The 27,893-nt window shown below is 42.0% G+C and overlaps 1 protein-coding gene across 3 annotated transcripts in view; it reads right to left on the reverse strand.

Annotated features, from left to right (window-relative positions):
* Positions 1-27,893, reverse strand: part of UBR1 (ubiquitin protein ligase E3 component n-recognin 1) — a 108,751-nt gene that overhangs the window by 22,119 nt on the left and 58,739 nt on the right. For 2 of the 3 annotated variants that reach the window (XM_075614280.1, XM_075614279.1), the window contains exons 10-31: positions 26,510-26,598; positions 25,155-25,253; positions 23,847-24,004; positions 21,448-21,547; positions 20,540-20,668; positions 17,267-17,447; positions 15,149-15,210; positions 14,176-14,286; positions 13,506-13,571; positions 12,938-13,039; positions 11,769-11,879; positions 10,204-10,267; positions 8,984-9,108; positions 7,278-7,330; positions 6,768-6,870; positions 6,247-6,295; positions 5,425-5,579; positions 3,557-3,656; positions 3,041-3,150; positions 2,283-2,369; positions 1,700-1,875; positions 941-1,146 (exon numbers count right to left, since the gene is read on the reverse strand). In XM_075614280.1, the coding sequence (XP_075470395.1) occupies positions 941-1,146; positions 1,700-1,875; positions 2,283-2,369; positions 3,041-3,150; positions 3,557-3,656; positions 5,425-5,579; positions 6,247-6,295; positions 6,768-6,870; positions 7,278-7,330; positions 8,984-9,108; positions 10,204-10,267; positions 11,769-11,879; positions 12,938-13,039; positions 13,506-13,571; positions 14,176-14,286; positions 15,149-15,210; positions 17,267-17,447; positions 20,540-20,668; positions 21,448-21,547; positions 23,847-24,004; positions 25,155-25,253; positions 26,510-26,598 (2,436 nt within the window). The remainder of the gene's footprint in view (positions 1-940; positions 1,147-1,699; positions 1,876-2,282; positions 2,370-3,040; positions 3,151-3,556; positions 3,657-5,424; positions 5,580-6,246; positions 6,296-6,767; positions 6,871-7,277; positions 7,331-8,983; positions 9,109-10,203; positions 10,268-11,768; positions 11,880-12,937; positions 13,040-13,505; positions 13,572-14,175; positions 14,287-15,148; positions 15,211-17,266; positions 17,448-20,539; positions 20,669-21,447; positions 21,548-23,846; positions 24,005-25,154; positions 25,254-26,509; positions 26,599-27,893) is intronic. The other variant, XM_075614281.1, reaches the window with a different exon arrangement.

The raw sequence follows: 27,893 nt of genomic DNA on the forward strand, positions 1-27,893 counted from the left end.
ATGGTTGTTGATTTCTGCTTCGATAAGAGTCCTTGCTCTCAACAGTGGTTTGCCTAATGATGTCTGTAAAATGTTAAACGGTATTGTGGTTCAGAAGCTTTATATAGAATGTTTCCTGGTTCTCCACTGGAGATCTGTGCAGTGATATTTATCAGTGCTTTGCAATTGCAGCAAGTTCAATTCACATCAACAAGGATAGATGTTTTATTATATAAATGCGTACATGTTTACCGGGTTTATTTTTTACAGCACATATTAAGATGCCAGGCATTCCTATATAAACTTTCCAAATACCCCACATTTTCTCTACAACCAGTAAGCACTACAGCAAAACACTTGAAGCAGCAGAACATGCTGCATTGCGGTTTACATTTTTTTAATTACAGGATTGAAGCAGGGCGTCTCTGGAGCAGAACTGTATTAATATTTCAGCCCCCGGGGACCCCCTGCACCCAGAAATACTTACCTCCGCAGGGGGTGCCGGTATCTCTGTGTGCCCGACACAATGGCGGCTTTAAATTCCAGCGTCACGAGGGCCAATAGGAAGCCGTGATGTAATCTGTTGGGGCTTCCAATTGGCCAGCGTGACTGGGATATTTAAACTTTACAGGGATACTGACCACCTATGGCGGTAAGCATCTCTGGAAGAAGGGGGTCCCTGGAGGTGAAATTAATGGGGTTCAGCTCTGGAGATCCCCCGCTTCAAACTTGTAATTAAAAAATATATTAAAAAACAAAAAAACGCAATTCAGCCTGTTCTGCGGCTTTAAAGGGTATAAGGGAGATGACAATGTAACTAATTTATGTAGCCGTGCATGGATAGCAAGCTGAACGCTCCAAACAGCACAATGCTGCCTTTCCTTTAAGTGATATGGGCAGAGTGATAAAGAAGATATGAATACTTCCCAGCCCAATATGAAGGGATTGTTGGTATACGTACCACCTGCGTGTATGCCAGCTTTGCCTCTGGTCTGGGACAGTGCGGTAGATTTCTGAACGCAGGCTGCTAGCACCAGTGTAGCGCTGTCCAGTCTTATTTCCTGTTCCTCCTGACAGAGGATGCAGGTCAACACTTCCTTCTCGGGCACAGAGGGGCCACGCTTGGGACCCATGGCGATCTTGGAGCCACCTGCTGCTATCAATGGACTAAACAGAGGGTTTGTTATTCAGCAAGCTTTCAGGAACAGATCTAGAACACCAAAGCTGCAACAAATACTGAAAGAATATTTTAGAAACATGGTAAAAATCAATCCAGTTCTCACACCGTAATCATTCTATGGTGCAGTCTTAGGCGGGGATTACGGTCGCTGCAGGAGATTGTAGATGTGTTGCGGGGCCGGGCACACCGACATGTCGCAGTTCACTGGTTGGGGGTGCGGGGAGGGTGCTAACCGTGGCTGACACGTGGGTTGCAGCCACTTTTATAAATAAATTGCCTGAGTTTGAAAATTAATTGAAGATATACATTTAACTGCCCTATGAATTGGGGATGAATGCAACATTCGAATGAGCACGTGAGACAGATGGAGAAGCTGGGAGCCATGAAGGAAACAGTGTGTGTGTGTTGTGTGTGTGTTGTGTGTGTGGTGTGTGTGTGTGTGGCAATAGCAGAATGGTGCATGGTCACAGCTCTGATTCTTAACCGTAGGATATTCCACGGGAGGACAAGTGCACCATTTGTATGAAACCAGTGTCTTACCGTTCCTCTTTAGGAGTGGGGTTTCCTCTGTCTTGTACATCCACAGTTGTGTCATAGAGAAGCTTGTGAGTTTCAATGAAATTCCTTTGTAAAGCAGACATCTGCGCCATGATCTTCTGGCGGTGGAGCCGCGCCGCCTCTGCTTTGCGTTTTCGTTTTTCCTTCTCCTGGCTGCTCTGTCCCCCAGAAAAGAAGGGAATATACACACATATACATCTCTCTCAAATGAAAATATGACTTGTGAGCACATTCACATGTTTTAGACAGGTCTGCAACCCTGCCTTTCACCATTATCGCTTTGCATAGTGCTCCCACTGCAGCAAGGGATTCTGGGAAAATCACACACATACATATAGATCAGTGCAGAAAGCAAAGAAAAATCCACCGTTGACCGCTTGTAATTGCTGGGAATCTCTGTTACGGGCTTATATTTTAATTAAGCTGTTTTCAGTTTCCTATGCAAATCGGTACATTGCAATTACAGGACAGGTTTTTTTTTTCTTTTTCCTAAAAGTTAAATCCACCTGCATGGATCCACATGGTGTCTTCCCCCCCACTTCCCCTATCCTGAAGGTCTCCTTACCTCATCTACTTTGACAGCCTCAGAAGATGATGTTGCAATTGCGGTTTGTCCAGATTTCTCTCTAAGCCTTTTTATTGTATCAAACATCTGCGAGGAAATATTCATTAAGTTAGACGCCCATCACAATGACTCAAGGGGTCAGCTTCTTTTTTTCACTATGAAGACTGTTTAGTTGTTTTCTTCAGTTTAAGATTGTTTATAAAGGGGATCTGCACTAGCATCTCAGCCTGACGCCCAAAGCATTCAGCACTAGCATCTCAGCCTGACACCCAACGCGTTCTGCACCCACACATTTCAATGGGCAAAATTGAAAACATGCATCAAATACACGAGTGAGCATTTGTTACATTAAATGGGCTCAATGCATCTAAAATTCAGAGCCTTCTTTATATAATTAATAGTAGCATATTGATTGTATTTACTTTAATGTATTGCACTTATGTGGGTTTAAAACAGATTTGTAGGCTCTGAATAATACACTGTCTACTGTCACGTTATTTGATATACTGTGCCCCACTGCTGTTTTATTTACAAACCTAAACGGAAAAAGTAAATTTTTACCAATGACCTACTCCGTTATGATACAGCATGAAAACACCATCACATTTTCTTTTTTTAAATGGTGTGCAGAAATGATTCTGCTTCCTGGAATGTAGGCACACTTTCTGCCTTGTCTTCATAGCTGTATGGAACAGTTACAGAAGCAAGCAGATCTCTGCAGTATAGATAAGGTGGCTACATAAGTACAGGTTATTTACCTGCTGCACCCAGCTGATCATATCTTTCTGTGCCTCCAGCTGTGGAACACTCTTCAGCTTCTCGAGTAGTGTCACTACACTAAATGCATTCAGCGCCGAGCTCCCGACTCCTACATAGGAACAACAATATAATCCCAAATACACTGTACCCGTCACAAACGGAGGATTACACGTTGTGATGACATAGACACGATGTCACGCGACATTGCCATTTGCCGACGCCGAAGAGCCGGCTGAGAGTAAAATGTGTCAATTTGTAAAATCTGTGTTTCATCAATTGCTTTTACCAGACAATATAGAGGTGTTCTATTTTACAAATCCTTATAGTTCTAAACAAATGGAATAACCCACTTGGTCTTGTTCACAAAAAGACATGGCAAGAGTTAGTATTTATAAAGAGATTCAATTAAAAGCCTTAAGGGCTGTAACCAGCTCTCTTGCTTAGCTGGAGCGTGTGTGATGAGCTCAGACATGAATGACAAGCTGGCATTCCCAACATACAAACAGGAGACTTACTTGATGCCTTGTGATAAAAGTCACATTTGACTTCTTCTTCAGCGGCTTTCTGTAAGTGCTGCTTTTCTTCAAACAAGCCGAGTGCTATAAGATGGAAAACCTGTGTGGGCACAGGAAGAAACATGTGTTCATAGATACACTGCCAAAGGAGTGTTAAGAAGCCCTTGTTGGCTTAAGCTACAACACATTAGGCCGCGTCCATGGGTCGGCGAGAGCGCATGCGGCGCGATCGCACTGTCTTAAGGCAATGATCGCAGACAAACTGCGCATGCAGCAGCGCGAGGTGTGCGAGGAATCCGATAAATTTGATTCCACGGCGTGACGGCCAGGTTACGCGAGAGGTCAGCATGGACCCAGCCAACTAACATTATATGGGAACCGTCCTAATGTCCGCATTATACTTTAGTAATAGGAACATATAAGGGAATAATAGATTTGAGTGGGTTCTTCAGTAGGGTAAGTTTTCACTGGCTGCATAGTCAAGGCCATTTAAAACTAGGCTTAGATTGCTGTAAACCAATCAGTCTTTGACTGAGCCATGTGTGCAAGCAGGGATATCCTGAAAACCGGACCTGTTTGTGGCCCTTGAGGACTGGAGTTGCCCACCCCTGCTGTAAACTGTATTCTAATTTCTAAAGCCAATGAATGTCAAAACTAAAAAGGCAATATCACTTCTACGGCTGCGGTCCCAGTCATGTCTGTGACACGCGCGCCCGGCGGTGGGGGGGGCGCGTGCACAGCGCTAACCGCGATCTGCGGGGAGAGAGGGAGCTTGCGACGGGAGGGGGCGTGGTCGGGGATTTGAGGGGGAGTGCCCATTACGTCACACGGCTGGTTCGCCCTCATTGGGTGAACCGCCGGTGGGGGCGTGGCCACGCCTCCGTCGCAAGTTTTAAACTCAATTTCATGGAGTTTAAAAAAACTTGCAGTACGGCGCGGCGGTGCGTACTGGGCCCATCCCCATGGTGGGGCGGTGCTTACACGCACAGCGCACACCGCGCGCTGTGGCAGTGACTGGGACCGCAGCCTACAGCGCACACCTCGGCGTGCGCTGTGCTATCAAGCCCCGCCCCCCCAGTCCGGCCGGTCCCAGTCCCTACCTTGTCGCGCACCTTTCCCCAGCGGTGCGCGACAGGTTTTCAGGGAGGCAGGGGAATTTGAAATTAACATCTGCGACGGAGGCGTTGCCACGCCCCCGCTGGCGGTTCAGCCAACAGGGGCAAACCAGCCGCGGGACGTCATGGCCACACCCCGCAAACCCACAGCCACGCCCCTCCCCACGCAAACCTTCCCTCTCCCCTCAGACCGCCTATCGCGGTGCAGCGCTGTGCATGCGCCGCCCCCCCGCCGGGCGCGCGTGCCACAGTGAAGACTGGGGACGCAGACGTGCACAGCGCTAACCGCGATCTGCGGTCTGAGGGAGCTTGCGACGGGAGGGGGCGTGGTCGGGGATTTGAGGGGGCGTGCCCATTACGTCACGCGGCTGGTTCGCCCTCATTGGGTGAACCGCCGGTGGGGGCGTGGCCACGCCTCCGTCGCAAGTTTTAAACTCAATTTCATTGAGTTTAAAAAAACTTGCAGCACGGCGCGGCTGCACCTTCAGCGTGAAGGTGCGTACTGGGCCCTTCCCCATTGAGGGGCGGTGCTTACACGCACAGCGCACGCCGCGCCAGTGACTGGGACCGCAGCCTTAGCAGTCCATTCACTAATTCAATAATAACAGCTAATCTTGGTCATCAACATTGAACTAAATTAGATGGGAATGTCTCAGGGGCCCCACCCAGACCCAACAGGTGCATGTACGCTCAGACCATTCAGCAATGTAGAAATAGTGCGCTCATGCAGGATACAGGGCGGGCTCACTGTACCATCTGTAACATGGCTTCCGTCCACGTGTGAGGCTCCTCCTGTGCTGCTCTCTGCAGAATAGTGCGAAGCATGTGCATCATGATGTCGCAGTGCAGGAGGCTGCTCACGTTACGGAAAGCTGGGCTGAATTCTGGGGGTGGAGCCGGGGGCAACGCTGGAAAAAAAAGAGCAGGAGGGAGAGAGCGGATACTTTCGCTTGAATCTCTTCTGGGCAGTTTCCTCCCTTCTGTTTTAGGATTTGCCACAGTGACTTTGTATTGTAAAATAATTGTATCTGTTTAACTCCATCAGTGCTGGAGAGACCATCGCATTGCAGAGCACTCCATTGAGCATTGCAGTGCTCGCCACTTTGGCAATAAAGAGGTTAGTGTCCATATTAAAATGCTATGTACAGTACAATAATGCTGTATGCAAACACACAAACACAATTTTGGGGCATCTGTGCAAAGTTAATCTATTTTTCAGATAAGATGAAGAGCAGAAACATTGTTTATTTAATCTACTGTACAGTAGCACTTATCTTTCTTTTCACGTGCAGCACATCAGATGCCTGCTTGTTTTTTTTTGGGGGGGGGGGGGGAGAAGGGCGCATTTTAAACAATGTCTGCCATGTGGTGCTTATAGATGAAATTCATATTTGATCACTTATCTTTCAAAGCTTTTTATAGGGATGGCACCGCTAATGCAGGCGCAAAGTACACCCCACAGGTTATGTCTCTATGCCAAAGAGTTCTCGGTTTACCAATTTCATAAATAATTTACAAGGGAGGCTAACAAAACAATATTTGCTATACAAACACCTGCATCAGATGGACTTTTACCTTCATCACTATTTTCTTGCTTTCGGCGTTTCTTTTGCATGTGTTCAGCCTGCAAGAAAAAGGTGCATGCATATGGTGCCAACAAAAATATAATGTTTCGGTTGCTAATAATTAAATTCCAAATAAGTCATTGGATGCAAACAATGTTTGCATAGCTGTATTCAGCGAGACCAGAGAAACAACATAGTTCTAGACCTAGTCATTGGCTGGGAGTCAGATGTAAGGTATATCTTCCTCCAGCCTTTTATTTGATAGAAACGTTTCTGACACATACTGTACTAATAAAGACAAAGCAAAATCATAACTGCTAGAAATATTGTGCTCACAGAACAAATTACCATGTATACTTATAAAATGTAAGAGCAAAATAATATAATACATATATACCGTATATATAGATATATATCTATCACTGTGATCACCACGGCAGACAAGCACCATCTTTACCATTCCTTCCAAACCAGTTCCTCATTGTGTCAGGCAGACCCCAATCACAGCTAGAATATAGTTCCATTCCTTACCTTACTGCGCTGGGTCTTGGAGTAATGATAAAAGAACAAGTTGAACTGATTAAGGAATTCCTCTTTGAGCTCGTATACACCATGTCCCGATACTCCAGGCTTTCTACATGCAGCAGACAAGGTGGACAATATGAGGTACTGTCTCAAAGTACGTAACAGACATTACACGTGTTTTAGTAAATACAGCAGATTACTGAAGTCACACGCAAGAGCAAAAATTAACCGCCAAAAGGCCGCCAAGAAGGAATCCACAATTAAATCCGATTTTTCATAAAAATAGTAAATGTTGCTGCTGCAGAAACCTGTAACAGATCGAACTAAAGAAAAGTCAAGCCGATGTCAGGTACGCTTATATCACATCACTGTGCCACATCTCCTAAATCTGTCTTTCCAAACAGCCGTTCTGAGTATTGTGAGTTACGACTTGCAGAGATGCACAAAGTCTGCTTTGCTGCCATGTATTTACGAAGATGAATCCAGGAACAAGTTCATTAAATTATAGACACTTACTTGAAAGTGGCCACTTTGCTGATCACCCTATCCAAGCCAGTGTCGTCGTTTTCCTGCAAAATAAATCCCCAAAGCTGCATCAGCTACCAACTATTATAACAACATTTTGCCTTGTAATTATTCTTATACAGATTCAAACCATGTATGGGAGAGGACTCAGTGGGTGCCGAATGGGTGGTGGAGAAGGAGCAGACAGATGCATTTCATACCAGCCCTGTCTGTAATTAAATGATTCCTGGTTAGGTGCTGCATCCATCTCCTGGTTCTGAATCCTAATCCTTTTGGGCTGTTCATGAGACCACTCACATTCTGATTATTAATCCTTGAACTAATCTCATCTTTTTGTGGACAGTGCCACGTGTCACGGACTTGGAGTGTCACTCATTCACTTTTCTGATGTCCACAGAGATTTCTTTTGGATTATGGCATGACGTGTTTCCACACACACCTTGTATGTTGAAGAGCAAACTCACAACGTTTCTGATCTTTATATAAAGGTGAGGCACTCACCCCGGAAGATCTACCTAATTATTTAAACACCTGATTATAATTATCCCCTTTAATTTAGAATATAAAAACAGGGTTTCACTTACTTTTGCACATACCCCGATTATTAATTACTCATTATTTGTCTAATTCATACACCATTTTGTTTAAAAAAAACCAAAAAAAAAACATGGAATTGGTTAATATAAACCCTACTGGATATTTATGAAAAGACTGGTTTTGATTTAAGAAGGTTATTATGGAAAAACTATGGCATTTGAATAATTATCATTGGGGTTCACAAACTCTCTCGCCACTGTATATAAGTATTTAAAAAATAAAATAAAAATGCTCCCAAAACTCCCCCACCTGGGTTTCTTGACAGCAATGCTCAAAACCTATAAGCAGATTGCTTCCTCCACCCCAAGGGTGCAGAAGATGCATATGCATTTCTGGCATATGCAAATGTGAGATCTAGTTAGCGAGCCTGTACTATAAACACAAGTCCAGAACGCAAGAAAACCCAGAACTTTATCAACATGTAAATGGAGAGTCCAACATGTTGCAATACATGAGGAGTTACGTGCCCAGATTGAGAGGACAGGAGATCAGCAGGAGAGGAGAGCGCAACGCTACATCCAGGAGGCTCCACGCAGCGTCTGACACACGTGGAGAAGCCGGAGAGAGAACCACGGCCGCCATCTTAGATTCGTTGCAGTGATTCCAGTCCTGCTGCCTTTTATTGTCCACTATTCTGTGAGTAGGGCAACGATTTTACCCCCCCCCCCCCCCCCGGATTGGTGTGTGACAGCTACATCCAGAGTTCAACATTAGTTGTCAATAAATAGCTTTTTTATTATTTTTTAGTCTGACCTGTTGTTGTTGTTGTTGTTAGTCTGTCTTGTATGTTTTATGTTGTCAGTGTTATATGTTTTTATGTCCCCATGTATTGGCATACTGCACTATAATTATTTCTTTTTGTTTTTCATATACCACGTCACGTCCTGGAGAGAGTTTGCAATTGCCCACCCACCTCTGTCATCCAAGGACTTTGATTTGGACTATTCAATATATGGTTTGATTTCATTGTTTGGCGCCGACATTGTCTTTTTTTCTTTCACATGTTGCAATACTATGCTCAAGTCACTCATCCAGAGAATACGTTGTAAGTCCTTGTAGCTGGGATTGGAAATGGCTAAAGGAGACACACACACACTTACGTTCTCGGGCAAAGCCTTGGCAATTGCACTGTGAGCCATGGGTTCAATGCAGAGTAAGTGGATGATTTCTCTCATGGTGCACTCCTCCCTGGTCACATCGCTTATCCCAGGCACATATCGCTCTCCTGTTTCAGGGAAGGAAAGGGAGCCATTAACAGATAATATTGTTTACTGAAAAGATGCTAGGCGCGGTATCAGTCTCCCCCATTCCTCCTGCTATCATCTAACTCTAAAGCTGTAGCAATATACAGTAGTAATATAGTGTACAGAGAAAACAGCCATTACTCAATCAGTTAGTGCTTCAGGGCAGAAAACGTAACGCAGCATTGCAGAGGAGCTCAATGCAGAGAGGATGTGTGCCACAAGCCACGTATCCATCACTTCCCAACGCATTAACCGGTGCATAAATGGCCTCTACAATCCAAATATGTTTATGAGTTCAGAACATACGAAATGTTAAGAACTTTAATAATAAGGGATACTTTTTAAATACCAAAATAAATAAAATTACAAAAAAAAAAAAAAAGTTTAGGGGCAAATCTCCCTTTAGTAGGGCAAATAATACAGTTGAAATTCTGCTTTGTTTTACAGGCACAAAAAACAGTGTATGATTCAGAAAGAAGATGGTTGCTTTGTGAAAGTGTCACACAAACCACATAAAGTTATTTTCCATAACCTTCTTGGCACTCTTCCAGTGGTGAAGGGGTTAATCAGCAAACTATGAAGCTTTTTGGTTGATCTCACACTGCAGAGGAGTGCCCCAAACAGTATTCGCCACATTTTTCCTTTGTATGGAACATTCCCTAACACGAGGAAGCAGCAGCGTTACAGCATGATGAATAAGGGCAGGGGGATCTGTATTCAGTCTGGGAAGAAGGCACCGTGACCTTGTTCAACCCATTTCTAATGATGTTCAAAAGTTGTTGGTAAACTAAAAATATAATGTCACGCTCGCCAACGTTCAGTGGGATAGCTGAAGGGTAAACATGATGCACAGATTTAAAAAAAAACCAGCGATCTGTTCCCCTATAAAATCGCTTTAAAATGCAAAGGAGCTTGCAATCCATTCAACGTTAAAATGCATTTAATACTTTTGTTGTACACAAAACCGTTTTAGGCGCATATATAAAACAGGAAAATCCCATTTGTTGTAGTGTTCCTTTATACCATGAGATCTTATAATTAACATGGATTTAGCAGGAATGGAAACAGAAGCTTACCGATAATATAAATAAGAACTTGAAGCATTTCTTCAATTAGGATGTTACGTTGCCTTGTCAAGTCCTAAATACATCAGAAACAGAATGTAGAGGATAATTAGATTCTGTCACCCTGCAGTTTGATATTGATGAAATAGAAAATAAAGTGCAAACCCATATACCAATATGTGAATCACGTGCTGGTGATAAGTGAAATAATCTTGGACAATCTGTCCCATAAATAGTGAAATACAATTGTAAAAAAGTGCTCATACACCAGGTGCTGCCAGATACCTGTGGTTTTCCAACGGCAATGAAACAAACTGCAACAGATCGGTATCCACAGCGCACACGAGGTGAATAAGTGAGGTCAAAATAGTGACAATATAACTGTGCAATTACAAATGCAGACCAAACATATCACTGATCTTCTGCAGCAGTTTCCTCCATGTCGTCATCGTGTTGAATCACGTGTTCTGGTATGTAGCAAAATCTCATGCAGAGGGAGACACATAGAAACCCAGATGGTATAATAACGTTTCACTATAGGCCACATACAACATAGAGGGGAAATGAAACACTCACACTTTCCCCACTGTTTGAAAACAATGAGCGACTTGAGACGCTTTCTAACCTTCCGCCTAGTTCCGGTCCTCCGTGTGCACGGCTTCCCGGTCCGCCTCTCTGTACTACGAACTGCGGGACTGTAGGACATCAGCTGACTGAGCTCCAGGTATGGTGGCCTCAAGGAACCTAAAGACCCTACGTGTTTTGCCAAATTCTCAAAGCCGTGCACACGGAGGACCGGAACTAGGCGGAAGGTTAGAAAGCGCCTCAAGTCGCTCATTGTTTTCAAACAGTGGGGAAAGTGTGAGTGTTTCATTTCCCCTCTATGTTGTATGTGGCCTATAGTAAAACTTTATTATACCATCTGGGTTTCTATGTGTCTCCCTCTGCATGAGGTTTTGCTACATACCAGAACACGGGATTCAACACGATGACGACATGGAGGAAACTGCTGCAGAAGAAGATCAGTGATATGTTTGGTCTGCATTTGTAATTGCACGGTTATATTGTCACTATTTTGAACTCACTTATTCACCTCGTGTGCGCCATGGATACCTATCTGCTGCAATTTGATATTGATGTAGGTGCAGTGTGATTACAGGACACCATTTAGGATAAGTTTAGATGCATCATTCAAAGATGAACTGTAATTAGACCGGTAAAATGTTAAGTCTTTTAGAGTTTTTTTTATTTTGGCAAAATATTGATGATAGAAGAAAAGATGCTGGAAGCAGCACTCGTGGTAGTGATAATAATAATAATAATAAATTTCATATAGCACTTTTCTCCCAATAGGACTCCGTGCTTCACAATTACAGTATAGTGCACAGGACACAGCACATGGGAATTTTGATAGACACAGTCCTGCCCTGAGGAGCTTATAATCCATAATCGTGGTGCCTGAGGCACAAGGAGATAAAGCGACTTGCCTAAAGTCACAAGGAGCCGACAGCGGGAATTGAACCAGGCCCAGGATTCAAACCCAGTGTCATGTCTACAGAGTCAGTGTCTTTACTCACTGAGCTACTCCTCCCTCCTCCCGTGGTGATGCCGGGGCAGGAGCTGGCTGGCGAAAACGTCGGAAACGCCAGTAAAAGGGAATCCCTTCGCACTTGGACAAACTTCACGTACTCAGGGAGGAAAATACCGATGTCAAATAAGATTCAGGGATATACTGTATTTTATAATTGGGCACTGTTCTGAATCTTACACAAAATGCTATAAAATGTCAGGTTGACAGCTACACCTTAGGAATTAACCCTTTGGGTGCACAAGGATGTAGTGACTATGTCGCAGGGTCTGGCACGCCAGGGACCCCAAGAAGTAGTAGCTGCGGCAAAATCTAATTTGCTTGCTGTTGTAGGGGATATGGCGTTCTGTGCAACGCATCTTACAGGCAGCGACTGCGTCATCTGGTAATCACGTGTGCCGGAGGGGTCGTTGCCGCAGCCCCTCCGGCACACTAGGGTTCAATGTAGCATTCTTTTTTGATAAGGTAAGAACCGCCAACAAAAGATGTATAGGTAACTTGAAGCCTATTGAATAGACTTTAAAAAAAAAAAAGCTAGCAATTGGACTTAGTTGAGCATTTTTACCTAAAGCAGAACTCCTCACTAACTAACCCGGTTAGGACAAGAGGGTCCTCCAGAGCTGAGCCGTGCGGTTTTCCGCTCAGGAGACCCTCTGGTTCCAGAGATATTGACCAGTGAAGTTACTGGCATTACTTCCTGGTTTTTAAAGGGGAGGTAAACGGCTGTTAAAAAGGAAGTCCTGGCTGATGCCCATGAGGCTTTCGGATTGGCCAGAGATTAAGCAGCCATTTTGTTTGCGGTGGGGGGAGATTTAAACCGGTTAACTTCCCCTGTAAGCTTCCAAGGAAAAAGGGTCCCAGGAAAGATAGCACTGTTCAGCTGTGCAGGACCCTCCGGCCCAAACTGGGGTTAGTTAGGGACGATTTCAGCTTTAGCTGCTTTTAAGATGCTCAAGTAAGTAAAACATGATCTCCAATGGATAGTGGGGCTGTTTTAATTGCGACTCCCAGATACGTGGTCAAATGAGACGACAGCTTTAACGTCAAGGGTTAATCAAATTGTTCCTTAATCACAGTCTTTAATCACATAGGGCGATTTATCATGTAATCAGGAAAATCTCTGGACAAGCATCTGATCTCTGACAGCTAATCTCTTACCATGTCTTTGGCGGGCGCGGCTTTACAGAAGGCATCTTCAAGTTCAAATCTCTGCAGCATCAGCAGCAGGAAGCTGTTTGGCTCCATGTAGGATGCACCAACCTGCCGAGAACATCACGCCGTGTGATTTACTGAGCGTTCGAAGAGACTGGGCATTCATTGTACATAGAGACGTGCAAACATCTAGCAGTTCCCTTTGCAATTCACAATGAACCTCACAAAATTCACAGGGGACGTTGGGCCTTAATAATCTAGCATTGTCAAGCCACTTTTTGTCAAATTAAGGCAGATCATGAAATGGAGCTGCTGCTTTCCTGTGCGTCAGAAAAAGTTTTGCTCATGTAAGAAAATACAAATTAGTTACACACAGAATTACATGTTCGAATATATTGTCTTCATTTCAGATTATTTATTTTTTTACAAAGTGTTTTAAAATTCCTTTTATTATTTCGGTATCCACCCATCCCATTCTTACGTTTTGTACCCCATAAACGTGTGTGGGGGGACGGAAACAAATACAAAAATAATAATGATTAATTACTGTATTGTACAGTGGAATAAACTTTACCTGAAGCATAACAATGTCTTTATCATACATCTCTTCCCTGCACTTAACATCTTGGTAGTAGAAGACCTGGAAGTAACAGGACAGCATTAACAACTTGAGCTTGTAGAACATCTCTAGGTTAAAATAAATGGATGGTATATGTAGATACAGTATATTAAGAAGCAATGTGAGTTTTGCAGGGATCCCGGTAAAAGTGAATTACGCATCTATGCTTTAAATGCTAGAGCGCAAATCTACCAGTATAACGTGTCATGACACAAGACATGCCACATGTAACCCTCTCCCATATGCAACACTTCTTTTCTCAAGTATGTTCCAATGCAATTATTTTTTTATTGCGACCCAACAGCAGAGCTGCAAAGATTGTGAGACGTGCGAGAGTGGAAGTGGATTTACACGTTTGCAGCTTTAGAGGCTGCAATCCCTACATCCATTGTAATTCAGGCTTCTCAGGAGTGGCAAATACAGGGAAAACAAACTGCGCTCATGGTCTTAATAAAAGACGTAGTTAAATACAAGATCAATGTTTCGGGCCAAAAATAGGGACACCTCTCAAGAGTGGCACCATTAAGTTCTGGCCAGGTAAGATTTGAAGGACAAAAAAGTTTTGGTGTTTGGGGGAACAGGTTTTTTTTAAGGCTCGTGACGATCTCTGCACACATTTTTGTACCTGGCTAATGAGTGAGAGGCCATTCCTCCTCCACATCTCGGCAGACACCTGCCCGACAAGCACCAGGCATCTTAAGGCATATTCAACCAGAAGCTCCACTTGGAATTCTTCCTGATTAAGAGAGGGCGATGGAAAATGCACAAGTAAGTATGGCAACAATACACGGGTCTGAATGAAGATGGTAGAAATGCCCATCGAAGTCAACAGGAATTTCTGTGCGATAGTGTCCCACATTACTTCCGATTCATTACCATTACAAAAGGGATGCAATGAGTGACGCACGCGAACGCTGGCCATTTTTACCCAAAGTCAAATTATAATACTGCAGAAAAAAAATAAATTATATATATATATACATACATACATACATATATATATATATATCCTACGTCAGTAGCTTTCAGAGATTATACCCTTTTAGTTTGAGAGATGTAAAAAAAAAAACACATTGCCAAGCAAGGGCCCTCTAGCACTGAAAGTAGTTACAATCAATGTAATAATAACATTACTGAAAGCAACTAGTACAAGTAAACGGCGAGAGATAAGAACGATTTACCAGGTTACATTGTGTAATACATGGTATGTTTATAGGAGATGTTGATCTCTTTATACAGACTATTAAACCACGTATGCTAGAGATTTTCCGTGTTTCATATAATCACCCGTTCATGTATTAATATTTTCACATGCTGCCACCAGTATGTGCTGTTCAGTGAACCCCGTATAATTCCCCTTCTAATGACCTCACACGCTGTAATGTGTCACGGACAGATAGCAGAGAGCCAGCAGTGCTGCTGATTTTGGTAACGTCCCACTTCACAGGTGCGCTCATTAGATAGAAGGCTGCTCCGCCCGGCTTTTCCATGGCTTTAGACGTCACCGCGTTGCACTGTTGGGCCCTGTCCCCGGCTTACAAACCATACAACAACAATTACAAATGACAACAGGCAGTGAATAATGAGCTGCTACTCACAAGAGAAATAACCTCAGGCAGTCTTGTGATGGCTCCGGTCCTACTCATATGTGTATGTAGACCTGAAAAAGAAATGTGGTCGCGATCTGATTAAATTAGTATTAAAGTTTGCATCAACATTTAGTAAAAAAACATTTTTTTAATAGGATCTTTCTATAAATATATACATTGATTTGTTGGGGACGGTCTAAATATCTCACTTAGGTCTGAGTTGTCTAAGCTCTGATAAGGGGTATTATTGGAGCTCGATCTGGTGCCAACTGCCATTGACTTGAATGGAAGTGAACATGGGTTCAAGCACAGATACCCCTCATCAGAGCTTGGTCAAAAACTCCTCCTTAGGATCTTATATGTTCTGAAGAGTTTGGCTCCATTCAAATGAATGAGACTAAAACGTTCCCTCATATAGGGAAGACTGTAAATGGAATTCAAGTGATTCGGAATCTGTGTTGTCTGTTTGTATCCATTTTGTTTCCCCAGACTCTATTCAGACTGAACGGATTGTGGGATGTTAGAAAGAAAAGAAAAAAATCACATTTAAGGGAAAATTATTATTTTGTAGAAAAGTTAGAATTTCTAAGATGAAGTCTGCCCAAGGTTTAGATTAGCCTGGGCATACAGCCCATATTATTTTGTTCTATTTGTTATTATACGCAGCTCTTGACTTCTTAATGTTATTACTTATTAATTATAAATCTGTTAATTTAGTAGCTATGACTTGCTATATGAATCATGTCTGAGAATAGACACGTCAGAACAGAAAAATATGCTCACGGCTGTCCTCCACTTATAACCTGTACTATAGCCTATACCAGGGGGGCGCAGAGTGGGGTGCGTGCGCCCCCCAGGAGGGGCGGGAGATTTTTCCAGCGGGGAAGTGGCGGCTACAGAGGAACCGCGCTGACCCCCAGGGAATTTAAATTAAAAGCTGGGGGGACTGCACAAGGCCTCTGCAGCTTTCCTACCTGGTCTTCAGCGACGCTTGCCATGGTAACCCAGCGTCAAGTGACGCAGCGGGGTCACGTGACATCGCATGACCATGCAACGTCATTTGACGCTGGAGCCGAGCAGGAGGGGAACCGCGAGCAGGCAGGCGGGCGCAGCATCAAAATTTGAGCACTCCTGGCCTATATACCTGGGGCTGGGTATTGTAAACTGCCTCAAGAATAAAAAGATATTTGGAACTGCAAAGCCTGTGTCGAACCATAATTATTGGAACAAAGAATCTGTATTTCCACACACTAGATAAAAGTATTTTCATTGGCGAGCCAATCGGAGACGCACTGTACTTATGACAGGGGAGTAGAGGGTGTGCCCCGGGTCTTAGGGATGAGTCTCAAAATGCTTTTCTGATGACAGTTTAAGTACAGTACGTGGCCTAGATCAAAGAACCTCAAGTATTTTCAAACACCACGTCCCAGCATATTAAGCAATAGGCCGAGAAGCGGACGTTTCTTCATAAAGCTCTATTCAAGGATATTTAACCACCTCCCTTTACACAATGAATGGGGTTTTTTTTTGCCGTTGTCTTACACAAAGGTTAAGGGACTTTGATGTGGCATTAGAGATGCTTTATGGCCTCATTTACTAACTTGAATGGGTTGTAAGGTGCCTTACAACTTATATGACCCCTAATGTTAAATGACAGAAATAATGAAATCTTTTGGTAAAATTGTAGAAAGTGAATTTCACTTTTGATACTGGAGACCTGCTAGGCTGATGCTTCCATACCCTTCAAAAACCATTTTGTTGTACAATTTACTCATTAAACCTAGTGAAGTTATCCTACATCCATCCACACTTCTTATATAAATGAGAGGTACTCATCAAATGTCGTATGAGCAGCATATCAAACTATATATTATGCATGCACAATACAACCAATATAGTTATTATATTTTTTAACTGGGTAGACAACGTAACTGAAAGAAATATTAATAAACAAGTGTACAGAAAAAAAAAATATATATATATACAAAGACAAACACAGACTTAAAAAAAAGTATGAGTATATGTTACATGGCTAAGAGCTTTCAAAACACTGGAACACCAACATATGTTGGAAAACTGCTATAGCTTTAAATAGAGAAAGGATGTGTGTTCATCTGGAGTACCCACCGGCCAGCGTCCGTGAGAGCGGCAGGTGTATGCTGACTGGTTCCCTGGACACACTGTATGGGTGGCTCTCATAAGAATGGCCACACATTTCGATCAGCGTCTTCCCCCGGGAGTTGCTGGGGCTGCTGCACTGCAAGACAGCTCGGTGGCACTCCTTGTAGGCTTTTAGCAATACCGCCTCCTTCAATTTGGATAAAGAAGATAGATAAGATATAGAACGCAGCCAACTCCCCGGTGGGATAGGATTTCAAGAGTGACAAACCAAAGCGATTAACTGAGCCAGTGATGGGGGAAGACAGCAAGGCATGGTTTTAAATGGACCTTTCATCATTTGATCTGCTGAAAGGTCCATATGGGACCCGAAACGTGGTCTTTCCCCTGTTCTTGGTTCTCACGTTAAATGGAGAATTACATTGTGAACTTGTGAGTAGAGTTTTACATTGTATCCATTTCCCAGAGGAGACCGGCACTTTGAAGAAATTGATTGTCTGTGTTGTGTTGGCTGCACAAGCACGATTCTCCTCGCCTGAAACGGCTTCCCCTCACTTTGGAACTGTATGGTGTTAAATGGGACACAGACAAGCGCACGCACTGCCTTGTGTGTACTACACATTGTAATTAATTCAGATGTGCATTCATTTACACAAAGGAGAGTGGATGAATTGAATATCCCCCCATCAGGGGCACGAGGAGCACATTTCATAACAATTTGACCAGAAATGTGAAAGCGAGCTAAACGGTTATGAATAAGATAGCAGATCATGTAGGGTTTATATTGATTTTTCAAAAACGGTTTTTGGACTCTAAAAATATTTGCACCTGGATTGAAAACTGGTGGAAGGATAGACAACAGAGAATGGTAATAAATGAAAAATGTTCAGCTTGGACTAAAGTTGTGAGTGGAGTACCTCAAGGATCGGTACTGGGACCCCTGCTTTTTTAAATTGTTTATTAATGACCTTGAGGTAGGTATAGAGCAAAGTCTCCATCTTTGCTGATAATACACAATTTAGTAAGGTAGGAGAATCAGAACAGGGTGTAATTTCTCTCCAGAAAGACTTGGAGAGACTGGAATCTTGGGCAGGTAAATGGCAGATAAGGTTTAATACAGAGAAATGTAAGGTTACGCATTTGGGAAGCAAGAATAAACAGACAATTTACAAATTAGGTGGTGATACATTAGGAGAATCCTTTGAGAAGATTTCGGAGTGCTTGCAGACAGCCGGCGTAGCAATAGTGCCCAATGCCATTCAGTAGCTGCTAAAGGCAAACAAGATCTTATCTTGCATTAAACGGGCAATGGATGGAAGGGAAGTAAACATACTAATGCTTTTATAAAAAGGCATAATTAAGACCACACATTGAATATGGAGTACAGTTTTGTGCACCACTCCTTAGAAAACACATTATGGAACTAGAGTGCAGAGAAGAGCCACCAAATTAATAAAGGGGATGGACAATTTAATTTATGAGGAGAGGCTAGCTAAATTAGATTTATTTACATTAAAAAAAAGTGTGTCTAAGAGGCTATAACTATAAACATATATAATTAGGGATAATACAAAAAGAACTTTTCATCCCAAGGGTAGAACAAACGACACAGGGTCATCCAGTAACAAAGGAAAGGTTCTTTACAGTAAGGGCAGTTGCAATGTGGAATTCATCACCCATGGAGACTGTGATGGCAGATACAATAGATATGTTAAAAAAAGTTGGACATCTTTTTAGAAAGGAAAGGTATACAGGGATATACCAAATAAGTAAACATGGGAAGGATGTTGATCCAGGGATTAATCTGATTGCCAATTCTTGGAGTCAGGAAGGAATTTATTTTTCCCCTTATGAGATATCATTAGATGATATGTCACTGGGGTTTTTTTGTTTGCCTTCCTCTGGATCAATACACCGTAAATACGGATATGGGATTAAGTATATGTCGTTAAAATTTATCATAGGTTGAACTTGGACGCATGTCTTTTCTTAACCTCATCTACAATGTAACTATGTTTTAAAGAAGCCCATGTCTTGACTATAAGAAAAACATTTTTTTATTTCTGTGTTATTTTAGTGCTTAATGTACATTTGCAAATGAATAGTTAATCCATAAAATCTGCTGCGGACAGGTTTCCTTGAGAATAGGTTTGAGAACCGATTGTCTACCAGTAAGAAATAGGAGAAGGCTTCCAGTGAGGCGTTCTCAGCTTCTGCAGCATAAATATTTGTATTCCGGTCTGCTGCTTTTCATATTCAAAATGACCACCCTATAACTACTGAGAATTGAAACTATTCCCAAGTCTCAAAACATTTAGACCTGCACCAATTTCCAAACCACTTGCAGTAACAACTCAAGATATTTAAGCTTTTGAAAAAAAGGGAATTTAAAAAAAAAAAAAAAGAAACTTTCAGATTCGCAACTCCTTTAAATATCTATATATTATTAACACCTGTACTACAGGCACCCAATACCCTTTTAAAAACCAAGAGGAGTCCAGTTTACCTTTGAAGATGCAGTTCTACATATGGAGTCTATTTCATTGCATTTGAGTTAATTTTGGCATTTTTATTGCAAAATAGTCCAGGTTTCATAGAAATATTGATCTAAAATTACTTTAGGGCTTTTTATAAATGGCAACAAATGTACATTTATCAAGAACTACTTTATATCAAGATCATGTTAACGGAAACTCTGAAATCCCTCAAGTACAGATGTGGCCAGACCTTGTGTCCTCCGAGCCGCTGCGTTTCGCTTTTAATGCTGCGGCTGTGAGGAGAGTAAGATCTGCAGCTTCCTGTGGGGGCTCGGGGGTCTGCTCTTCAGAATGGGACTACCCCAAAGAGTGTTTCTGGTGTCAGGGTTCCGCAGCTTCCCACGGCATCGCGATCATTAAGTGGAGCTACATCTGTAGGATTTCCTCCGTTAAGTATGAACCCTTAATTAGTCATGAACATAGGAGGTACATATAATATAGTTTGTACTTTTGGTTATTGAGGCTTTTAGACTAAACAGATCTTGAATACTAGCGGGGGAAAAAACTATTAGTTGGTAGAGAAGGTGTAGAAAGGCCTTACACTTTATGCCAACGTCACTGAGTAATTACACCTGTATGTACCTTTCTATGGATCAGTTAATTTTTTCATTACCGTGCAAAGTTATTTCAAATACGCACGGGTGGGATACATGATAATTTTCCCGATTTAATTAGCATCTCACTGTACTAAAAAGAGAGTGAGAAATAAGGCAAAGAGTCTGCGTCTCATGGAACATGTTCTTACGTCGCTGGCGCACCACTCCTGGATCATCAGTAAGATGTTCTTTAGCTGCATCTGGATAGCTATGGCGGCTTCCCAGTCAGGATCCATCTCAATGTGTTGCCCCAGCTGTCTCCTTATTACCTCCATGCCCTGCCATGGAAAGGGCAAAATGTTATTGGACTCTCTACGCTACATCCACAAAATCATATGAGGCTGCAAGATTATGGTGGTTATCAATCTGTATAGCTAACAGACAATGGAAACAAATCATTTGTAGAGCTCTGCATCTGAATCCCCTGGAAGTAAACACAAGCTGCTATCAGAATCATGAAGCTGGTATCAGAACCATGAGCGAGTGTCCTTTCAGGAAAAAAAAAAAAAAAGAGACAAGAAACCCCCAATGCTGTTGTACAGTATATACATATTAGCTCACTATCCCAGTACCACCCCAATTGACACATATATACATACAAAATAGTGGGGTTGGGTTATGAGCTTGCCAAGGCTATGTCTTTTCAGAAAAGGCAGGAAGCTGTATTGAAGTACAGTATATCTATGCCACCACCAGTCATGAAGGAAGTATATAAATGTGTTTATCCAGCGAAAGCTCTTCATTCAAAATATTGAAACTCTGGTTCCAGATACATGCAGTACAAATCAGATTGAATAAACACTTATATAAGCCAAGGTTTTGTTGGGGATTTTCTTTACATTTTATTGTTATCATTTTCTGAGCCAACAGAAGATTGGATAAAAACCAGTTCGAGAACGAAACCCGTGTGGAGTGGCAAAAAAACCAAAAAAAAAACCAGTGAAGACCATTGATAAACCAGTTATAACAAACATCTGGCCCCAGCTCCCAAGTGTGCAGTAACTGCCAATCACTTGTTCAAGTCCACTGTCATACTACTAATTGAAAGCGTAATTACCTGCATACAAGCTAAAATCTTCAGGAAAGACTTAAATCCCTCCAGGAACTTGGACCTCAACTTCTCCGACCAGGATGCAGGCTTACTGATGAGAATATACCTATGAAACAAGGACATGTGTAAAACAGAGTGGCCAAGACGGGAAAATTACACTGAAGACAAATATTAAAAGAAGAATGTTATATTGTTTATATAAAAGCCGTTTCCAGGGGACCAAATCACTCACGGGTTTGCATCTTGTTGCAGGAAGAACATGAGTAGAATGATCAATGTTAAAATGGGTACAAAATATTACTCTGTGACAGATCAAGCTGTAATGCATTTAAGACTGGTCCCACAGACTGATCATGCTGCAATACAAAGCTCAAAGGAAGTACACACAGTATCAGGGCGTTTTTAGCAGTCTAACGCAAATGTCTAGATACAGTAAATCAGATAAATGTTTTCCTTCTGAAGGAAATATGGGGTCCTTGTTTACGCAAGTCTTTGTATTTAGGATTTCTTTGATCAGAGTCCATCATGAATCACAAGATAAGCTTTTTTATATAAAAACAATGTTACCGTAAAGAACACTATGTATTTTGTTTATTTTTTAAAAGTAACAGTCTCTGGGCGCACGTGTGGGGTTCTTGTTCCACGGCAGAAGACTGTTGAGAATACACTTATTTTTGTGGGAAAACTCGGAAACCATGTTGAAGCATTTTTTTTTTTTGGTTTTAATTCCGGAAGCTTTTTATTTTTAAATATATATTTTTTAATGGATCAACAAAAAATGCCATGTAGTGATTACTAAAAAAAGGGGGAAGGGGGTACGGGGAGTGAGGGATGGACTGGGCGCTTCCCAAGTGATAATAGTAAATAGTGTTATATGTGAAACACAAAAAATACACAAATACACCTTACACCAAATAGTGAATAAGTAATGAAAAAGTGTATAAAGCAGCTCAACTTCCTCTGATGGGACAGTTCCTAATCCCAGTATACGGAGATTTCTTTGCTTGGAGGTGAGGAGGAGCGCAGGAAGATACCATGGTATATGTAAGAGAAATTAAACATATATAGTGCAGACTGTAATTACTGCTACTGTTCCTTATAATTTGTAAGAATAGAACTCACAAAAATCGCTGTATAATATCACATGTCAGAGATCCATCTCTCTCTGACTGGAGCCCTTTCAACCGCAAATGCCAGGATATCCCTCAATAGGCGAGTATGGTATGAAAATAAAGAAAAACCACAATAGTGCATACTATTCGAACTCAGTATATTGCATATAGTGACGCGACGGCAGTGACGCACGCGGAAGCACACAGCGAGGAGCGAGGGAGACGCTGGGAAGCTGCTTGCAATTGTCCTCCAGATCTACCGGCGGTTCTCTCCACCACCTGATTATTGTATGGAAAATGTGAGTTCATAATACTCGTGATGATTATGCAATATACTGAGTTCGAATAGTATGCACTATTGTGGTTTTTCTTTATTTTCATACCATACTCACCTATTGAGGGATATCCTGGCATTTGCGGTTGAAAGGGCTCCAGTCAGAGAGAGATGGATCTCTGACATGTGATATTATACAGCGATTTTTGTGAGTTCTATTCTTACAGATTATAAGGAACAGTAGCAGTGATTACAGTCTGCACTATATATGCTTTATTTCTTTTACATATACCATGTAGTGATTACTAGTATTCCAGCCCTGTTCTTAATAATTAAATCAACCCCTTTTCTAATATATTTCGTAATTTCAAGCTGCGTCATTTCTTTGTAGTTTGGATAGAATTTATTTTTTCTTTGCTTGCACCTTTTCCCTACAAAACGTGTGTGGGTGTGTATTGAAAATCCGACACAAAGCTCCTTCTGCAATATGAGCATTCTTCCTGAAAACAGGTTTATATTTTGTCTATTCTGTCACTTTGTGAACTGTGAGGAAGAAGTACTGAATATTAAATCATTCAACGTAAAGGCAAAAGCAAAAATACTCAACCTGTAACAAGAGGGTATCATTCATGTGTTTCATGTGGGGTGAATATATTTGTTGGTTTATTGTTTCATATCAATTGTGATCTGATATTTTAGCTGGTATTTTAACCAGACGATGCATTGAGATCTTATTAAATAATGTAATGATCTCATCCCAGGTGCGCTGTGTGCATTCTTGTTTGCCAGTTTACCTTCATTTAGAGATGATTTTTAACCCTGTAAGAGCTAACAAGTACAGTTACACAGCGCTGTGTTGCCCTGCTGCCAGCGATAAACAGGACAATTTGTATTTATAGATTTTCCCAGGAGAGATGCACTGAAAAAAAACCACATCTCATTGTCAAGAATACACAAAGTCAAGTGACTGCACCTACATCCCTGGAGGTCTGAAACAGGTCACTGAATTCACTACTCACTTGAGGTCATAGATTATGGCATATACTCTGCTGAGCTTGTCCTGGCTGTAACCCTGGAAGTTAAACTTGTTGTTGGAGTCTAGATACTCTGGCAGCACTTCTAGAAGCGTCTCTGTGATCACCGTTATCACGCTTTGCTCCTCGATCAGCTGTCGAGCCTGCAGGAAAAAGACGGTGGTATACATCTTGAGACACGATAATGTGAGCAGCATGGTCCAAAGCCACAGTATATACATTATACAGGTCATGGTGTAGAGCGCAAAGCAATTGCGGGATGTATGCCCTCACCATGCAAGGAGCTGGGAAATAGTATAGATGAGAGCAGACATTATTGCTCCCGTTAATGCGACGCATTGCACCAACTGAAATTAAGTCAGATTTCTAAAACAAATGGCAACATGAGGGCCATTTGCTTAAAGGAGCAATCCTACAGAATCAGCCAGTTTAATTTCTTGGGGGCCTATGAATGAAGAAGTGTTTGTCAATCAAGTGTTTTCAAAACCCTTATCTCATTCTGTCCGTATCAGAGAAGCAATAAAGTTAAAAGGAGGGGTACATAAAGCAGTCGCTCACCACACAGCATAATCATAGTAAAGGGAGCAGCCAGAAGAAATCAAATCCCTCCCAAGCGTAACTTAAAAAAATAAAAAAAATGTATAAAAAAAAGTGTTAGATTTGGGGGAGGAGTGGGGGTGAAGGTGATGAGACCAGTAACACATATTACTGGAATTTGTTCACTTTGGTTTTAGGAGGTATTGTCCCTTTAAAGTCCTATGACCGGAAGCAATACTGTCTTGTTACTATCTATCGGTATAATAGAACTGTATGTATTGTATGCTGCAACAGTATTGACAACAATCATTCTCAAACTTGAACCCATCGTGAACACTATAAATTAAAAACAAACAATATGAGCAATACTATTGGTTATCTACATACTATGCATTTATTCTACAGCAGGGTTGCGCGGCGCTTACAGAGGCCCCGCGCTCTTCCCTAAAGCATTTAAATTAAATGCAGTGGGAGCTCTGAGGCCTCTAAGTTCGATACCTGGTCTCCGGCAGCGTCTGGTGACGCGTCGCCATGGCAACGCGACGGCAAATTACGTGATGTCAGAAGACGCCGAACAGGTAAGGGGAGTGCGAGCAGGCAGGCGGGCGCAGACAGAAAAGTTTGCGCACCCCTGTTCTACAGCAACCATGCTTAATTCTAGAATTTGATGGAATAAGAAGTTGAGCCATTTCCCAGTTCCTTGGCTCTGCAAGCTTTGGGTAGCGTGTCATTGTCCTTACAAGTGTTTGTACATACCAAGGTGGGAACAGTGAACATCTGAACAGAAAGTGCCGTAACAGAGATGCTTCTGTCATGGTCATCATCAATATATTCCTTCTGCAGCTGTTTGTAATGCTACAGGCAGAGAAAACACAGTGTAACAAGTGCTTTAATTACTTGGCCAAAACTGTAGGGTGCTAGTCACCCATTTAATTTAGATGAACACAGTTACATCGTAGATCAGGTTGAAAAAAGACATACGACCATCAAGTTCAACCTATGCTAAATTTAAATGACAGATACCTTATCCTACATCCGTACTTACAGTATATTGATCCAGAGAAAGGCAAACAAAAAACCCCAGTGACACATTATCTAATGATGTCTCATAAGGGGAAAAATAAGTTTCCCCGATTCCAAATATTGGCAATCAGATTACTCCTTGGATCAACATCCTTGCCATGTTTACTTATTTGGTATATCCCTGTATACCTTTCCTTTCCAAAAAGACATCCAACCTTTTATTGATGATATCTATTGAATCTGCAACCACAGTCTCCATGGGTAATGAATTCCACATTTTAACTGCCCTTGTAAAGAACCATTTCCTTTGTTGCTGGTAAAATCTAATTTTCTCTAACCTCCAGGGATGACAGTGTTTGTACTGTCCTTGGGATGATAGTTATTTTGAAAGCTTCTTGTACTGTCCCCAAATATATTTGTAAATAATGATCATATCCCCTCAGACGCCTATTTTCTAATGTAAATAAACCTAATTTAGCTAGCCTCTCCTCATGTGCCATATTATCCACCCACTTTATTCATTTGGCGGCTCTTCTCTTCACTCTCTAGTTCCATAATGTCTTTTCTAAGGAGTGGTGCCAAAAAGTATACTCCATATTCAAGGTGTGTTCTTACAAAAACGGGCATAATTATGTTTACTTCCCTTCTATCCATTGCCCGTTTAATGCATGGTAAGATCTTGTTTGCCTTTGCAGCTACTGCATGACTTTGGGCACTATTGCTAAGCCTGCTGCCTACAAGCACTCCTAAATCCTTCTCCATCAAGGAATCCCCCAATTTATCCCCATTTAATGTGTAAATTGCCGGTTTAATCTTGTTTCCCAAATTGATAACCTTACATTAAACCTCATCTGCCATTTACCTGTCTAAGTTTCCAGGCTACCAAAGTCTTTCTGGAGAGAAATTACATCCTGCTCCGATTCTACTACCTTACACAATTTAGTATCAGCAAAGATGGAGACTTTGCTCTCTATGCAAAGTTCATTTTTTAGTTTTTACTACTTCGCAAACAATTTTAAAAGTGACATATCAAAAAGACACTGCAAGTTTAGAAATAGCACATGGATGGTATCTACCACCTCGCTTACCTTCACAAACTCCATGGCAAATAGCTTCTTATATTCCAGTTCCATGAAAAAACTGCTGAAGATGAGTTCATGCAGGACTTTGCGAGCTCCTACAAAAGATTAACTACTTCGTTATGGATGCAAAAGATGGTAAGAATAGATCCACAAAAGGGTAAGAAGTTTTAGAACTCAAGTGTACAAAGACTTCAAAAACATTCCAATAAAAAGAAATGCTGCAGACCAAAGTCTACAGTCCCATTCATAGGGAACACTTTGAAAATGAGCAGAAACATTTATGCTATACAAATACCTTTTACCGCCGTCACACATACAGCACTGGCGTTGGGAATTACATAAAACCGAGACGGTATAGGACTATGATAAGTTTTAAATGTGGGGCTGAAGTTTATGGAGATATATTTCAAATGTTCCAAGGTCCAAAAAAATTAAAAACAAAACAAAAAAAAAACTCCATGCCACATGGACATTTTCAGGACTACCTTAGAAGCAGTGCCAACGTTGTCATAGACAAGGGGAGTGGGTACACGAAATCCAGGGGGAGCATGAAGGGGAGACACAGAGGCACAGACAATCTAAGTGCAGAGGAAATGGTGAAATTGCAATCTGCTCCTATTCTTGGCTCGTATAAAGTGTCTACTTACAACCTGTAAGATTTAAAACAGCATTTGAAAGGCTATGGCAGTCAATCCACGGTGGTCAATTCAGAGTGATCAAGGCAGCCCCGGTACTCAGGATGAAAAAAAATCCCCAGATGCAGAGAGAGAGAGAAGACACTGCATAGCACAGATCAACCACGTAATAAAATAGTTTAATCCAAATAAAATATGCACTCACGTGTCTGATAAAATCGGACATGTAACACTACAATAGTGTACAGAAGAGACTGTCAGCAAGCCTGCTCACCGTCCCGTGGCTCCCATTGGACCTCTGTCTCCAGCCCCTGCTCCGTCGCGTCACCGCAAGACTGGGCGTCTGATGTCAGGTCCGGTTGCCCTCCGGTGGTAGCTCGGCTCCCCACAGTTCCTCTCCCAGCTGCTCCGCGTGATAGAATGACTCCCACTCTACGCGTTTCGCCACGCAGTCACGTCGGCTTCGTCAGGTGAGCAGGCTTTCTGACAGTCTCTTCTGTACACTATTGTAGTGTTACATGTCCGATTTTATCAGACACATTGTGAGTGCATATTTTATTTAGATTAAACTATTTTATTACGTGGTTGATCTGTGCTATGCAGTGTCTTCTCTCTCTCTCTGCATCTGGGGATTTTTTTTCATCCTGAGTACCGGGCTGCCCTGATGACTCTGAATTGACCACCGTGGATTGACTGCCATAGCCTTTCAAATGCTGTTTTAAATCTTACAGCTTGTAAGTACACTTTATACGAGC

Source organism: Ascaphus truei, chromosome 9 (genome assembly GCF_040206685.1).
Source record: "Ascaphus truei isolate aAscTru1 chromosome 9, aAscTru1.hap1, whole genome shotgun sequence".
Lineage (NCBI taxonomy): Eukaryota > Metazoa > Chordata > Amphibia > Anura > Ascaphidae > Ascaphus > Ascaphus truei.